Source organism: Pholcus phalangioides, unplaced genomic scaffold (assembly GCF_987345545.1).
Source record: "Pholcus phalangioides strain wild (caught in Gottingen) unplaced genomic scaffold, Ppha-v1.0 ptg000014l_1, whole genome shotgun sequence".
Lineage (NCBI taxonomy): Eukaryota > Metazoa > Arthropoda > Arachnida > Araneae > Pholcidae > Pholcus > Pholcus phalangioides.
Window position 1 is genome coordinate 22,966,839 of NW_028301607.1, and position 18,005 is coordinate 22,984,843.

Sequence of the window (18,005 nt, forward strand, 5' to 3'; positions counted from 1 at the left end):
TGACGTGAAGTTTTTTTTTGTTTCTCTGTAATGCTTGTTATGTGTAGTGTTGCCATCTGCCACCAGTTTTTCTAACTATGAGTGAAGTGTTATGATTGAATGATTTATCGTTGTAGGACTGTTGCTCTCTGTGGCGAGACTTTTTAACGGGGACTTTTTAAGCTCGCATTTGCGCCTTGAAGTTGGGAACCACAGAAAACCAACTTCAGCCGACCACCACCGTGGGGTTCGAACCCGGATCCTCGCATCGCGAGTCCGTCACTATAACCACTCGACCACCACAGCGGCAATGTAAGTAGAAATTAAAAAAAAAGAAAGAGGAAATAAATAAATGGAAATAAAATAAATAAAAACAATGAGGAGGTCGTTCTTAAGGGGAATCTCCCCCCCCCCCTCCCGTCCCAAACAGCAAAAATATTTCTGATGATGGTAAGTCAAAGATAGGCATAAAATTACCATCCGTTCTCCCGGCATTTTTGCGATAAACTTTTATTTGATTTCTAATTTTTAATTTATTATTTGAATCTTCAATGCAGTTTTTCTTTCAGAATGCATATTGTGTGTACGTATATACATATAAGAAGAGAATGAAAAAAATACAATAAATGGAAAAGCATGAAATTACCATCAGTTCCCCTGACATTTTTGCGAAAACAAGCTTTGGAAGTCGAAAAAGGCAAATATGGAAAAATACAAAAATTGAAAAAATAGTTTGTTTTTTTTTCAATTTTTGTATTTTTTCATATTTGCCTTTTTAGATAGAACTAGAATTTTGAGAACGACCTCCTCATTTTTCCACATTTATTGTATTTTTTCATTTATTTCATTTTTTTAATTCTCTTCTAATTTCATAATTTCTATTTATGTGTATACAGCTGCCTTGGGCGAAATACTCTGGCTTTTGAAATGTTTTAATTTTGCATTTTTCAACACATTTGGTTTTAAATTCAGTATTTCTTTTAGAATATAAATTTTTGTTTATTCATTTATTTACCGAGAAGCGTACCTGAGTTTAGATTATTTTTATAAAATTTCCCGAATATTACGAATCTGATTGATTAAGGAGCTTGAAATGTACAGTTTCATGGCGAAATCGGTCATTTACCAAAGAATGTGCATATCGATATTTTAGATCACTTCCTTGACAAAAAAAAAAAAAATGAGTGATATAATGGATTAGAAAACATTAGCGCTCCACTTCCACGGGAAATGGGATATGCAGTAAAAAAGGACAATCTTACCTAGAGATCTCTATATTATATATTTTGCGCGAGAAAAACACGCTTCACTATCATGGAAATGTCATTAAGCATTCGCAATTGATTTCACTTAAATACGGAAAAGACAAATTATAATTACGTTATATTCGTTCACTAAATGTAGAATGAATGAATTCTTTTTTGTTTGGGTGGAAAGAAACGATATTATCGCTTTTTTATGAGAAAAAGAATCTTCGTTATAATGCATTTATTAAGAAACGCAAGTTGCCATTGATTAGAGAAGAGCAGTTTTGCGTATACGCAGCTATTAATCTTCTGTTTCTCTTAATTACTAATATATGATTCCAGCTTCAACTTCCGTAGAGTTTTTTTTCCTTTTTTCCATCATTTTCATTTACTTGTATTATATCTTAGCACGTCTTGACTTTGCGGCGTGGATCTTTTGCCGCAACACCAGAATTTTCATTAGATCACCAGGTAGAGAGAAAATATAGTAACATGTGGTAACTAATATTATGACATGGGTGACACAACACATATGTCACTAGAAGTCATTTTTCAATCGCCTTCATGGCATCCACATGGGAGAAATCGGCAAGATTCTATGTTCCGAAGGCCTAGGAATTAATCTTTTTTTAATTGAATTTTATTTCACACGTACTATATAAATTAACAAGAAACGGGCTCGTGAAAAATCCCGGTCTCAGTAAATTGCCTCTGTGGTGCCAAGACGGAAGGACTGTGCATAGGCGTAAACTTCTATCCATCACGTGAGACCCAAGTCTCCCCAGAATTTAGAAGTACCTTTGAAAGTCCGCGGCCCGGTTGATTTCTTTCCTGTGGGGGGGGGGGGATACGCCCTGTCATACACACGACTAATAGGGAATAACTGAAGGGAAATGAGAGAGTACCTATCATTCACGGCCCGGTGGTTGAGAAACATTGATGTAGAAGGCTTTGAATAGATCCGCCTGTCCCACCCCCCCCCAGTTGCCGGTGACCTGATTGCACTGCCAAAAAGCCGACACCCTGGTCTCATGAGTTAGAATTTCTTGTAAAATGGCCTGGTAATATAAGTCGAGGCGAATGAATTTTCCTTTGGACGAAGATATATATATTTTTTCTAATTTTATTCAAATATCAAATGTATATAATTAAAATCAATGGATAATCAAAACCAATTATAAAGTCAACCTCTTCGCAAGGGGCGTCAGAAGTGTTTTCGAACCTGTGAGAGAGTGCTCGTTTTCAGTTTTATAGAGAAGTTTTTTTTTATTTCTGAATCAATTCTGGAGGTGCTCGGACCCACGCCACAAATGATCATGGGTGCTCGAGCACCCACAGCAGCACTCCCGTTCTGACGCCACTGCTCTTCGCTATGACGTGCTCCAACAGCACCATGGCCCTCACAAGGGGTGGGCTGACAAGGCTCCAGCCCTGGGGCCCAGGAGGATTTTAATCATTTTTTTGGTTTTTCACGCTATATATTCATCATAACGGGGGCCCCCGTAAAAGAACCCAGCCTAGGGGCCCTGCTTCAGGATGTGGGGGGGGGGGGCAGCAGCACCGCAACACTGTAAAAGTGCCGCAAAAGATTTCTATTTGATACCCGCCGGCACCAAAAGAGAAACACAGTACTGGATGACGCAATGACTTCCGATGCTGACGAAATAACATCGTACAGATGACGCAATCATCCCGGCGTGGGTATCAGATCCAGTGTCGTCCCTGCAGTTAGAAATACTGTCAAATCCGAATAGTACTACCAACGTAAACAAATGAGAAAAGGTCATCTTGGCCGACTGATCTTGACAATGACCACAAGGTTTTCTCTGCATAACATCTCAGTATAAGGAGAAGATGCAAGTCCTACAAGAGATAAACAAGATGGGGGGGAGAGGGAGATAGAAACAAAAAAAGAAAGGTAAGCAAATCAGAGAGTGCGCATGCGCGTGGAGAATCTGAGCCTCGCCGCCGCGCTTTGGAAAAGAAACGGCTCTCTCTCTTTCTCTTTTTTCTCCTCATTTTCATTTAGAAGAAGCGGCAAAAGCCACAGCACGTCGAGGGAAGTGTAAAGAGAAGAGCGGCTTCATTTACAGAGAAGAAGAATCTTTAGGAAGGGGGAGACACACCACGAGGAAAAGGTGCTCGTTTTTCCACATCTTGGAAAAGTGCTCGGATCCTCGAAGAAACAATCGGATCGCTTCCACATAGGATACGGGATTTTTTATTGTATAACTGGTGAGTGTACAATATTGTGTGCCAGTGAATATTTCCACTGTTGAAAGGAGCTACAGATTCAATCCCCGTGGTTATAATCCGAGTGAGTAAGGATTATTTTTAGGATCTAAACGATTTTTTTAAAAATGATTATCTCTCAACAATACATGGGAATGAGTAGAAGAAAATTGAATTCTCTTGTAACAATTATTTTTACTTCAACAATGCTTATCATCATTGGCTTTTAAATCTTAATGTCCATTATTAAGAAGCCTGTTATTCCAACAATGGTTGGATAATTATTTTTTTTCTTTCTGCTTTGAATGTAGAAATGTCCCTGAATTCTACAATGATTATCTTAATAATCTATTCAATAAAAAGAAGAAAGAAAAGAATCCTTTTTACAACAAAATAATATATATTGTTCAATATATCATGGGGGGGGGGGTAAATTTGTTTTGACTCCTAGGCCATATTTCATGTGTTATAGGATCTTATCATATAAAAGCTGCAATACTCAATTGCGGGCCAAACGGGAATGGGGGGATATGATAGTAATTAGCTATGTACAGGGTGAACTGCTAAACAAACAGGGTTGATAGACCAGCCTAAATAGAGCATAAATCCTGCCCTATCTCTGTTTTTTGCACCCCCCCCCCCCGAGCATCAAAAATGGAGTGGGCAGATCTAATGTATATGTGTGTATATGAATTGACATCATCATCGTGCCCCCCCCCCCCAGCAATAATGGCCTTGCTCCTCCAGACTTCCTAGTCTATCTCTGCCTATGATGTATAGAAAGAGCAAAATAAATTCTATAAGGCGATATTATTTTCATTAGAATATATGAATTTAATGGCAAGCTACACAAGCACTGAAAGATTATGAGAGTGCAAAATCAAATTGCCACCAAAAAGTTTAATCCACAATTCCGGAAACACCCTTCTAGCTACAATCGGTCACATTTACCAAATACTTGTCAATCACAGCAGGTTTTGAAAGAGCCTACAAAAAACCATATCAGTGATGTGGTTCAGGAGAAATGTAACCATTTGTTTGCAACACATCACTAGAAATCAGCGTTTGTCGAATGTGTATATTAGTAAATGTTGGTGACAATTTGATTTCACACTTTATTGTGCTCTCAGTGCTTGTAGCTTGTCATTCAATCCAGATATTCTGATAGAGGTGGTGTCATCTTATAGGATTTTTTCTGCAAAATCAAATTGTTGCTAAAATCTGTAACCGCCAATCACAAACTTTCGTTGAATACCCATTTTGTGTGCTGCTATTGTTTGTGTTGTATTCCTTCAAAATACTGCAGAAATTGGGCCAAAATAGTTTGTCCACAGTTGTTGGAAATTTATTGAGAGGCTCATTCAAAGTGACAAATACGTAATGTCCCAAATATCACACAAATTAGTCAAAAGCTGTCATTGCATAAAGTTGCTTATTACAGTTATGTATTGTGAATATAACTGTAGGGAGAGGGTTTTTATCGATACAGAATAACTTTCCTTCCTTATATACAAAATGAAGGCCACTGTGAACCCATTTTGGGTATGAGTGGATGTATGTGTAGAGCAGCAGGGATGGACTACAAATCAATGGAATCTGAAGCTAATGAAGGGCTAACCATTATATGAATTTGCGTGTATTATTCATAGAGATTCACTTGAATCTAGGAAAAATAAGCGCAAAAACTATATTTGCTCTATTTTGTCACTGACTGCACACACACACACTCATTTGTCATATATGTAAAATCTGGCATATGAATCTTTGAATAAGTGTATGCAAAAAATTATATGATGGATGTTTCACGCAAAATAATACTTAAAAAATTTCACATATTGATAAAATTTCTTATTCCTTCTTTAACACTTTCTTATAAAGAAAGTTTGTAATCATGTTCTTTGAAAAACAAACAAAAAAAACCCGTGTATCTGAAACATCCGGAATAAATCTCTTACATGTGCTCATTAAAATATATGTGAGAGCGGGACAAAAAAAGTCAAACTCTGCCGTTTAGATTCAGCAACAAACTGTGGGTCCTGGTGTTATTAGCAATGCACTTGTGTGTGGCTATTAGAAGAATAATTATATTTTACCTATTTGATATAAATCTCCCTTTCGTTATATATTATTTAGTAATATATAATGAAATTATTTATATTACTAATAAAATATATAAGATATATAATACTTTCACATTTTGATTTTTTGCTTTACAGACGAGGTATCCATGGAATTATCCAAGAACTTCTTGAATGCTCTTGTCAGAAGGAAACCGATTGCTGTCGATCAAAACAAGAGTCAACTGAAAAGATGTCTAACCACTCTAGACCTTACAGCATTGGGTATGTTTCATTACTATGTTCGCTTTGCTAAACTTATTGTAATATTTTCACCATGCTATTCTTAGTTTGTTCATTCTGCTTTATGTGTCGTATTAGGGACTGTTCATGTATTATGTCAGCAGATATTTTGACATAATATATAATTTTAGATATTTTGACCCTCCCCCTCTAGCTTTTGCCAGCAAAAGTGATCAAAACTCTGACCCCCTCCCAACCTTGTCAGCAAAATTTTGTCAGCTCTGCCCTCTACCTCCTAACACATATTGGGATCAGAGATATATGGGGGAGGGCTAGTGCCCCCTAGATGATAAAAAAAAAAGTTTTTTGATGCAAATAATATTAAAAAAAAATTAAATTTTCAGAAGGAAAAACTTTTATATGTTATTGTAATCATTTATGTTGATTTCAATGCTATTTGAAGGCTAAGAACTCAAAATTTCTCATTTATTTTTAAGAAATTCATTGCAACCCACCCTCTAAGCGTAACTGACCCTCAGGGTTATGTTACACGGCCTGTCACCTGAAACCTAATTTTGTAAAAATGAACTAAGCGGCAAATTTACAGAATGCTTAAGTGGCCGGTGGCACAATTCCAGAGGATTTAAGCGGCCTATGGCACATTCACAGATCACTGCAGCACAGTTCCATCCGGGACACATTTAAAGATCCCTTGAGTGACATTTGACACAGTTTTAGTGCACTTAAATAGCTTGCAGCAGTTCCACACCACTCAAGTTACCCGTGGCGCATTCCCAGATTACTTGAGTTATGCACGACACAGTTCCAGAGCACTTTATAGCGGCTCACGACATATTTCTATAGCACTTGAAAGGGCCGGACAAGTTTCCAGATCACTTGAAAATTCCGCAGAACATTTAGAGATCACTAAAGTGGCTCTGTAAAGGACCTATCAATATGGGGAATGTTAGTTCAGGTGACTACAAACCAGTGAATGTTCTTTCGAATTTTTGGTAAACCGAGTAAGATACCATAAGAATATTTCATATTTTTATATAAAGGTGCTGACACAATACTTACAACTTATGATGAAATAAACCTTATCAAAGATGTTTTCTCCCCCTAGAATAATAACTCTACGTCTAAGAAATGTATGTGTGTGTAGTGTGTAATAGAGGTAACATGCCTTATTTATTTAAGTTAGCATTTTAGTGTTGTAGAAAGTGTTTTGAATTTTCTCTTTCTCTTTCTAGGTATTGGAAGCACATTGGGTCTTGGGATCTATGTTCTTGCTGGCCAGGTTGCATCAACTAAAGCAGGGCCAGCTGTGAATATTTCATTCTTTGTGGCAGCGGTGGCTTCCATTTTTGCTGGTATGTTCACAGATACACACAATAAGTTCTTTTTTTTTTTTTTGCTACAAATTCTCGCTGCAGTCAAACTTGACTTAGCTGTACATGGCACTTCACAAACATTAGTCTGAGAAATTTCTAATGAATTGATTCATGCCAGAACCACTGCTCTGTATGTGTCATAGTGATGTAACAGTGTTAGTGCCCAAGGCTGACATTAGACAAAAAATGCAAAAAATTCTAGGTGCCATAACAATTTTTTAGGTGCCAAGAAATTTTTTACCTAAGGAAAAGGTCCAAAACAGTGTTTCTTTTGACTTTCCCAGGGCCCAGTGGCCCTCTTTCATGTTGGCTGATATGCTGGTATAAATCCCAAACACTTAGTGCTGCTCTCAGCCTGCAATGTAGTAATTACACAAAGAAATGTTTTGGTGCCAGTACCAATTTTTTAATCGGCATAGCAACCTGGGATTTGTACAGCCCTGGTGTAGCCCTAACACATTTTTTTGTTGTCAAAGATATGCACATTTTGTTTTTTAGTGGTGCTGCCATTTGTCTTTTGCATTTTGATGTGAAAGTGGCAGATATCTGAATTTTTGTGTCGCTAATGTTGGTTGAAGGCCTGCTGCTCTTTGAAGAGAGAGAGAGACTTTGTTCAAAAGAATTAACTTAAATTATTAGTATTATGGTATAACAACACATACATAGATTACTAACCCCTTTACATCATTGTAGGACAGGGGCTCTCAAACTGTGAGCCACCACAGCCCTTACTTACTTACTTTTTTTGAAGTGAGTCTTTGTTGCTTGTTTCGGGAAGCCACAGATAAGGGTAAATTACAGAAAGGGGGCATCTGCAGGTGAAAAAAGTGTGAGAACCTCTTCTGAAGCTTGTTCTATTATCTTTGTCCACCCCTATCATTTGTCTAGAATCCATTTAAAGAATAGAGCATTTGGAAGGGGGCATTTTTATAGAGGGATAGAACTAGCAGGAGCCAATTCTGATGACAAATTTGATTATGACTTCTTTAGCAGAGAATGTTATGTACCAAAATGATAACTTTTGTTAGCTTTGCAATTGATGTCAATTTATCTATACATATATACATTAGATCAGTCGACTCCACGTTTGACTCTGACCCCCCCCCCCCATCCCGTATCTCCGCCCATGAGTTGCACCCTGATTCAACACCACCATTTATTTCACACAATTCTGGTGCTTTAACGAGTTTGGTGTTACATTAAATCACAGTTTAATGTGTAAAACCTAGAAATGGAAGATTTGTTCATTGAAAATTTCTGTCATTAAGCGAATTTGGCACGACATCAGGTACTATATGATTTTTGACTGTACGTTACTGGAGTGGAAGCAATTTTGTGTCATCAAAGTTCAGTTGTATTTCTACTTTTCTTTGTTCAAATTGAAATTTTGACTGATGATAATGATAACTCAGGCAATAACATCTTTAGGAACAATTCCTTCTGTAATTGATCAGTTCATTATAGATATCAGACTTTAAAACTCAAATCACAAATCAGCTATCACATAACAATATTTTGCATGCTTTAGGTCTGTGTTATGCTGAATTTGGTGCTAGAGTCCCCAAAGCCGGTTCTGCATACATTTACAGCTATGTTACCATCGGAGAATTTATGGCATTCGTCATCGGTTGGAATCTTATTTTGGAGTACATAATAGGTAAGCATTACATAAGGTACATATAAGTAATATGTGAATATTTTAAACATTTAAAACACTTATATTGATTCTGCTACAGATGTATGGATTGACTAATTTGCTTTCAAGTGTGAAAAAGTTAAAAAATATTTATTATATTCAAATACATTTTAGGTACTGCATCAGTTGCTAGAGGGTACAGTGGCTACATTGATGCAATGTTCAATGGGACCATAGAAAAATATTTGACGGAAAAAATGCCAATGGCTTTGGTAGCTACCTCGAACTTTCCTGACTTTTTGGCATTTGGTATTACTTTGCTACTGACTGGTAAGATTATTGATGGATCTTGCCTTACTATACATGCCTTAATATACAGTCAATTTGTGATGAGTTGAACTCTGATAACTTGAATATTTGTTTAAGTCAAAGTTATCACTCGGCTCCATAATTTTTTTGGTATTTCAGTGTTAAAATTTTTTTTTTACTCAAAGTTTTTGGGAATGAGAGAAATTTTTGAAATATAGCATTTAGCAATAGAATTAAGCATTTATCAATAGAATTTAGCCCCTAGCAATAGAATTTAGCAGATTCATTTAGCGGATCCATTTGTCTACGTGAATGACTTTCTCACAAAAGAACAAAGTGATAGACGTCAAAAATTACAGCAATTTTTTAAAAAGTGATAATTTTGTATACACTTTATTTATAATTTATTTCATTTATACGAGTATCATGTATGCGTCCATTTCCATGAAACAACATTTACGTGTAGTTTATTTCTAAATAGTTTCATTCAATAATTAAATATTATTAAATTAGAATATGTTATTGTTTTTAATTCTTTCATGTCCAGTAGTTTGGCATACTATATGATGCTATCTGCTCATCCTGTTCTTCATAGGTCTACCCAAAAAAAAAAAAAAAAAAAAAAAAAAAGAAACCTCCGGACCAACTTGGGTTATGAATGTGACATTTGCAATGCTAAGAAAGGGAGGAGATGTTATGTATATGATTACATTTATGTCTGACGGATGGCCGTTTTATGCTATTGTATTGCATTAGTGCTGTGGGGACATTTAGCCAGTTTGCGCCATGTCATTGTTGTGATAGCATCTGTTTTTCATATATATGTCATGTCGTGCATATTTGCATATGTTATGTAATTAAAGTAATTCCAGTCAGCAGTACCATTTATTAATATAATGTTATTTCCAATTAGTCAAATTAACAGTAACTCAAAGTTTTTTGTCGGCCACTGCACATTCGTGTTATTGAGATTTGACTATTATATTTATATTGACAGCCCAGTTCAAAAAGACAACAACTCAAAATTCTATATTAAGATACCTGCATTTTAAAGATTTACTTTACATGGAACTGAATGGAAATCAACTCAGATATAATTACAGCAGGAAGCGTATGAGTATATTTGGGAGTTTTTGCTGTTTTGCATAGCATTTCGGCCATTTGCCACCATTCTCATGGCATGCATAACTCAAAAATACAATTTTCTGAGTTGTTACTTTTTGAACCAGGCCGTCGATACATACTGCTCCTTACCCACAAATTTAATCAATCACAGACGTGATTAGAAAAAAAATGTGTGTGATTTTGATTGTTGTATTGATATTCTTATACGTACAATGTCATTTACATTTTTTCTTTATTCTAGTGATGTTAGCTTTTGGGGTCAAGGAATCAACCCGTTTTAATAATGTGTTCACTGGAATCAACCTGTTGCTGGTGGTATTTGTGATTGTTGCTGGATCCATAAAAGCAGATGTGACTAACTGGAAATTAGATGGGATAGCTCTTAAAAATGTAAGTATCATTAAATCCATTATTTGTTTGAACATAGCGATGTTTGAGTCCCATATTAGTTTACATCTACTTGAATCTAATGTGCACCTTATTTCTGAGCTGTGAAAAAATTCATGTTTTTCTCTCAACATTGACATCATCATAAACATGTATCCAGATAAACAGGTTTGATTTTAGAAAGAAAAATACTAACGTTAGATTAGAATAGATACAGTATTTGAACAAAACTTTTATAGAATAATGTTTCTTTTATAGATAAATGTTTTTTGTAAATATTTTCTGTGAATAGCTTTTTCTTTATCATAAAAAAAAAAACCTATGAATCAAGTGATAGTGATGTTTTGAATGCAACTGATACAGTACTGTCTTTCCATCAGGTAACCAACAACGGCGGAGATGGAGGATTTTTTCCATTTGGTATGTCAGGAATGATGGCAGGAGCTGCTACTTGCTTTTATGGCTTTATTGGATTCGACTGCATTGCTTCTACAGGCATGTTGTTTGCTCATTTAGTTATTTATTTTTTGGAAAAATTGTTAAGCACAATCCTTGAGGAAATGGGGATTAAGCCTGGACAGGCTCACTGCCAATTTTCATTTCATCAAACTCTTTATTCATAGAAAAATTAATTTTTAATATTTGAATGACCATGTTGGAATAGAAAATGGAGAAAATATGCATTAATTTTCAGCAATGGGTGACAGACATTAACATTTGTACACATCTTCCCAAACATCACTTATTCAGTTTTTGGGAAAACAATAAAATTTCAGGTTCTTTCAAAGGTTGTGACAACTGGCAGATATGGAGATCAGTGCAAGAAAGAAAACTCAACTGCCTCTGCGAGGAATTGAACCATCATTCCTCTGCAATCTGGGCGAGTGTGCTAGATCACTCTACACTACAGAAGTAATGAACATCTTTCCTTAGAGCCTGTATACATTCAACAGGACCATACATAGACAGTCAGACATGAATCAGCTAATAGCTCATATAATACATTTACTGCCAGATGGCGATTTATACAAAGATGTGATGTCACTCTCTGCTATTCATACAAAGGTTTAGGCATCTGGCAGAAATTCAGTATATTCGGGCTCTAAGGGAAGATGTTAGTTTCTCCTGTAGCCTAGTGCACTCACTGACATGGCAAGGGGACAGTGCTTTGACTCCTAAAGAGACTGCTGAGTTTTCTTTCTTCAATTCATCTTCACATCTGCCAGTTGTCAAAACCTTTTGTGTTAATAGTAGAGACAGGGGTCTGCCCTGGCAAAATCTGGGTCTGTCTTCTGGACCTTTCACAAAGTTCTGGATCTGAAAAACGGACCATTCACAAAATAAAAATTAATGAAAACAAATTTGGCATTTCTTTTGTGATACAATAGAAATAACTAGAACAACAAAGAATTCAATTGTTCTACTTTTTGCTAGAAATAAAAATTAAATTTGGGCCTGTTATGTCTTCGTGGAGTAAACTTTGTAGTGTTATATGATTTTTCCTTATTTTAATATCTGATGCTTACGTTATGTCACTCAAGACTTACAGCATCATGGGCTAAATTACCCCACATTCTCTAGAAAATGGCGGTACCACATTTCATTATCATAAGCCCTTGGGCTGTGGTTTGTGTGGGTCTCCTGCATTGCTATGCCCCTGGTGTTGCATTTAAATGTATGCATTTGTAGAAATTTTTTTTACACTATACCTGCAGATGTACTAATTTCTTTTCAGACATTGTCAATGTTAAAAATTTTTTATTACTATAATGTACAAAAAATTATTATAATCCGAGGGAAAGAGTAAGCAAAATTTTCAAAGTACTCTTATAAGCAATATAATGACATGTTCTGTTCGTATGTTCAGCTCCAAATAATTGGAAATGAGGAATTGGGCTTTAATGCAGTAAAACTCATCTTCTGTAGGCATCTGCAAGACAAACAAAATTTGTCCTTAAAGAAGATTCTTATTGAAGCCTTTAAAATGAAAAATTAATTATTATTTGGCTATAAAGGAGGGTGACGACTGTTAAACAAAGGGTTTCATTGTATTTTTGTCAGTATCCTGGAATTTCAGTTTTTTTGTGAGATTCAGAGAATGAAATTGAAAATGGTATGTTTAATTCTAATTGAGTTAATGACCACGATTCGTTTTGTCTCCTGCAGGTGAAGAAGTGAAACATCCACAAAAGTCCATTCCAATAAGCATAGTGGTGTCCTTGCTATTCATTTTTCTTGCATACTTTGGTGTGTCATCTGTCCAGACTTTAATGATCCCATACTATCTCCAAAACAAATCTGCTCCCCTGCCATATGTTTTTGAGCACGTCGGTTGGAATTGGGCAAGTTGGGTCATCAAGGTCGGAGCATTAGCTGGGCTTTCTACTAGGTTAGTACAAGTTTCATTTTGATTTTAATTTTTTTGCTGCATTTTTATTGTCATAAGTTCTGCTAATTCGTTCTGTAGTTTAGAAAATTATTTCTTGTTTTAAGCAACTCTGATCTGTTGGTTATGTCAGTGTGAAGTCTGAACACATTCAGTAACATTAGTGCAGTATTGGAATTTTTCATTTACTTCACACTCGCAAAATGTAAATAGTTGAATATAAACAGTTTTATTCTGTTTATTCAAAGTAATGTCTTTTTTTTAAACAGTCTATTGGGAGCAATGTTTCCTCTACCTCGAGTTCTCTATGCTATGGCTAGCGATGGAATGATTTTCAAAACATTTGCCAGTGTCAGTTCTCGTTTCCAGACTCCCCTGATTGCTACAATATTCTCTGGAGTTTTTGCTGGTATGTAATTATCAAATCAAGTTCTTATTATTTACAGCCAAATGCTCAGTAAGAAGAGCATTCAATCAGATCTTTCGAGCTGTAATCAGACAATACATCGTAGTTTGCATGATTGCAATGCATCACGAATACTCATTTTGTATGTTTATATGATAGATATAATGAAGCACTCAATATTTACAGGTGTCATGGCAATGCTGTTTAATGTTGAAGAACTTGCTGAGATGATGTCCATAGGCACGTTGCTAGCTTACTCATTAGTGGCTGTTTCTGTATTGGTGCTAAGGTTTGTTTGCAGATCATTAAGCTTCAATACTAACTTTATGTGAAGATGATTTATTATTGTCGTTAAGAGTCAGCAGTATTTTGCATTTATTTTATTTATTATCTATTCCCGTTGGATGTTGTGAGAGAAAACATTTTTTTTTATGAATTAGAGAATTTTGATATTAATTTTATTCTATTTTTTGGAAGATTGAAAAGAATTTTCCCCTTGTCTTTTCTGATTTATCCTTGCAAAGATTTCATGAAAGAGTATGAAATCATATGTTTCTTTTCTACATAAAATTAATTCTTTATTATCAGTTGAGTCTCCTGTAATGATATTATTTTTTGTTCCATCAAAAAAATTTTTTTTTTAAATGGAAGAGGATTTTTTAAACGTAGAGAATTTCCGATGCAGAGTAAGTTAACAAAAATGTGAGTGTGTTCCAGTATAAATTTTGTTGTTCATAATGTAGAATCTACTGTACCCCTTGTTTTACTCGCTTCTAAGTGAACATAATGTGTAAGATACAATTTCTTCAATTCCTGAAGCCATACATGCTTATGTCAACCAGCATGTTTCTCTTTTGTTCTTGTTTAGGTACAAACCAGAAGAAGAATCTGTATCTAGTTCGCCAGGTCATTATCATAGCATTGCTCAAAAGTAAGTTGAAAATTTCTTTGCACACATTTATTGTAAGATATAATAAGTGTATAATTTCAATTAAGATTAATTTTAAATAGTTTGACATTTGGGAGTGAGATGGCTTTTTCTCAGCTTAATACATCAAGGAAATAGGCATTTCACTGGATATGATGTTGAGGTGAACTCAGAAAGTCATCTGGTTTCTGCCAAAAATGTAACCCAAGTCCTCTCGCAAATCTAGTGCGATACCATATACACCACTGGAGAATGATCCAACCTTCTTTATTTCACATACTGTGACATGAGGTGTTGAAGTAGAGACATTAAAAGCCTCCCTTAACTTTGGCAAATGCCCCTAGGTTAGATAACTTATTCTGCTATCTACGTTTTGCCTGAAACGCAAATGTGTATCCCTATTGAAACACGTTACCAAACATTTTAGGAAAGTAACTTCCATACAGTAGCATAAGTAGACAGAAGTAAACATTCAAACATACTTTTTCCACATTCTTTTTTTCTGAAGACACTGCACCTTCGTGCTTCTAGCATGAGGGGGGGGGGGGGATAATATATTTTACTTCACATATGTGCACTATTCAGTCTCATTTGTGAAAAAAGAAAGTGTGTGAGATAGTGTGCTGTAGTCAGCTCATTTCCTATCTTACACACATGGAGAATAAGGATACAGAAAAGGTAAGTTCCTAGAATGTTCAGTTTGTTGAAAAGAGTCTTAGCGTATCCACTGAAACCATCCAAGTCTGAGGCTTTTTTAAATGTATTTTCTCTTGGTTTAATCATGCATTTCAATTGAAATGGTTCAAAATCTTTCTGAAAGAGATCTGGAAAGCGATTCCAAGGTGGTAATAAATTAATCTTGCTTAAATAACAGTTACTCATTAGATTCATTTTGATTAGTATGAAAATTTTGCTCACAATGTGGCTGTTTTATATTCCCTCATACATCCATATCAACTAAAATGTTTGTTAACTGAAAAAATTTGTAAGCCGAGGTGTTCATTAGTCGAACTATCTGCTAGGAAAAATGCGAGCACCACATATTTGCATATATAAATATGAAAATTGTTTTCTTATTATGATTTTTGTTTTTACTTACTAGTGATGGACTGCCAAATGGTCAAGCCCAAATGGACTCTTTGTCGAGCTCAATGAACAAACTTACTAGTGTTGGATTTTTACGTCAGTTGTTCAACTTAGACAGGTACAAAGTCCCAACGAAAAACACATCCAAAGTTAGCAATATCCTGATTGTTACAGTGTGTAAGTGTTAATTATTATTATTCTCTGTTATTTTTCCTACTTGAATTGCATCCTTTCTCACTTTGACTCATTTGGATTAAATATCACTTTGCTCGTTTCAGTGATACATATTTGTTTGTTTGTTTTTATCAAATTTTGCGATGAGTCACCATGATTCACAAAATTGTACATTTTATTTGTCTTTTTAAATTATGGACTCCATAATTTGTTTCAGGTTCTTGTGTTGTTGCTCTTGATGCTGCCTTAGCCCTGAACACAGACTATACTTTCGAACATAGCACCAAAGTTATTATACCAGTTGCAGCGCTATCTGCACTTGTTATCATACTAGTCATCATGCTGCACAGACAGCCTGTTGAAGACAGGAAACTTGCCTTCAAGGTAAAAATTTCAGGCAGTATACACAGGCATTGCATGTAAATTAAAAGAGTCATGTATGAAAAAAAAGACATACATACTTTGAGTGGGGGGGGGGGGTGGCAACAAAACGTTTTTGCACCTACAAATTTGAAAATACCTGAACATTTGCTACTTGTACATGTCATAGCTGCCAATCCTGGAAAATGATAGTTAGCCAGATTTTCAGACGATAACTAGTTTTGTGCAAAAAAAACTTATGGAGACAAATACTAAAGGGATTTTTGTAAACAAAGTTAGGAATTTTTTTATGAATGAAAAATATATCATCAGGATTTTTCCCCTGCTATCTTGAGTAGAATAATAACCAAAACTTTTGATGTCGATCTAAAACTGCATCAAAAAAAAAAAAAAATTGAAAAACCAGATGTAAAAAATTAGCGCCAATAAGGGGTAGAAAAAGATAGGTTAAATCTACCAAAACATATTTATAGGCAAAAAAAATTTTTCAGCAGATTAAAATTTATACGTTGGCCCATCATGAAAAAAATGGGACATCATGTCAGCCATCTGCAATTATCACCCAACACATTAAGTTACCAACCTATCATCCCAACACTGAAATCATGATCACTAAGAAAATTGCCATTAGGCCAAAAATTGGTTGTATGCTCATTCATTGACTCAAATGTCAAGGGGGCTGAATTGGCGCCGGCTTTGTGACGATTTCCATCTTTTCCTCACCAAAATTGTACATTTCATTGTGATTTGTTGCAATGGCAACAACTAACTTTACACATTTGACTTTGACTTGTTTGAATTAAGGGGTTGAAGGTCCCCATCTTTTACATGCTCTATATCAGTGTTTCCCAAAGTGGGCAATATCACCTCCTGGGGGTAAATGAATGGTCAATGGGGTGTGGTAGAATCTGTATGTTTTGTATGGAACCCTATGGGGTGGCCTGAGTTGGGGTGATGCAATGCAAAAAAAAAAAAAATCTTTGAAGAAGAGGGAGATGACACAAAAGGTTTGGGAAACTATGCACTATATGGCGTATAAATTAGTTCCCATCTAAGTATTTTGTCAAATTTTCACAACTTTATTTTTTCAGGTTCCACTTGTGCCATTTATTCCAGTCTTGAGCATATTTGTTAATGGGTTTCTCATGTGCAAATTACCTCCACTCACTTGGAAACGTTTCGGCATTTGGATGCTCATTGGTAAATAGTCTTTAATTTCTGCCGAATTATATTCATTCAAGATATTTCTGCTTGTAATTTATGGTTGTGAATATGTGTGGTTATATATATATATATGACACATTTTCATGTTTCGTACTCCTTCAGGGTTGTGTATATATTTCTTCTACGGCATTTGGCATAGCGCAGAGAGAGCATTGAACAAAGTTCCAGTTGCCAGAAATGTAGAGAACTCTGAAAATTTGGTGTCGAGAAACAATAGTGTCACGAATACACAAAGTACAGTGACAAGCAGAATGAACAGCCCTTTATCCGAAGTATCTGCTTCAGAAATTGACCCGACAGTCACAGGAAAATACACCACAGAATTTTAGCTCTAGAGAATGAGGAAAATCGGGAATCTGAACTTATATTTCATATTTTTCTCTTTGACTTCAGATAGATATCTATCATTTGTACAGAAGACGGAAGGAAAAACGTTTGTATAATCTTCTGTTGAAGTTGTAAAATAGTTGCGTCATTTATTTTTATTTCTTAACACGACCGATGAAATTAGCCTGCCGTACAGGCTTTGCTGTATCGTTTACTATTTGTTTAATGAATGTTGTAAATATATTTATATACACAATATTGTGTGATCATGTTATTTTACGTGTGTATAAAGCACTTTTTTTTTTCTGAAATTAACTCGCGTCTCAACTGATTTTTGTTTAGTGCAGCTTTTACTCTCACCTACCTGGTGTTATGTGTTCAGAAATATTACTAACCTATCTTCCAAATCAAGAAGCGGAAAATTATCAGATTATCCTAATAGTGTCATTTTTTAGTGCAGGAAAAGGAAAGGACAATGACACCT

General features: G+C 35.4%; 1 protein-coding gene across 2 annotated transcripts; it reads left to right on the top strand.

Moving 5' to 3' along the window:
• Positions 1 to 3,243: 3,243 nt before the first annotated feature.
• Positions 3,244 to 17,836, top strand: LOC149078293 (cationic amino acid transporter 2-like). Of its 2 annotated transcripts, none has more exons than XM_089241936.1 (15): positions 3,244 to 3,461; positions 5,675 to 5,800; positions 7,012 to 7,131; positions 8,681 to 8,809; positions 8,963 to 9,118; positions 10,464 to 10,612; positions 10,990 to 11,104; positions 12,776 to 12,998; positions 13,265 to 13,404; positions 13,588 to 13,690; positions 14,270 to 14,332; positions 15,432 to 15,592; positions 15,807 to 15,973; positions 17,062 to 17,170; positions 17,297 to 17,836. In XM_089241936.1, the coding sequence occupies exons 2-15, from the start codon at positions 5,686 to 5,688 to the stop codon at positions 17,521 to 17,523; spliced, it is 1,977 nt and encodes a 658-aa protein (XP_089098062.1). In that variant the 5' UTR covers positions 3,244 to 3,461; positions 5,675 to 5,685; the 3' UTR covers positions 17,524 to 17,836. The 2 variants fall into 2 exon arrangements, with proteins under 2 accessions (XP_089098062.1, XP_089098061.1); XM_089241935.1 differs by having other exon boundaries at positions 3,250 to 3,543.
• The last annotated feature ends 169 nt before the right edge of the window (positions 17,837 to 18,005 follow it).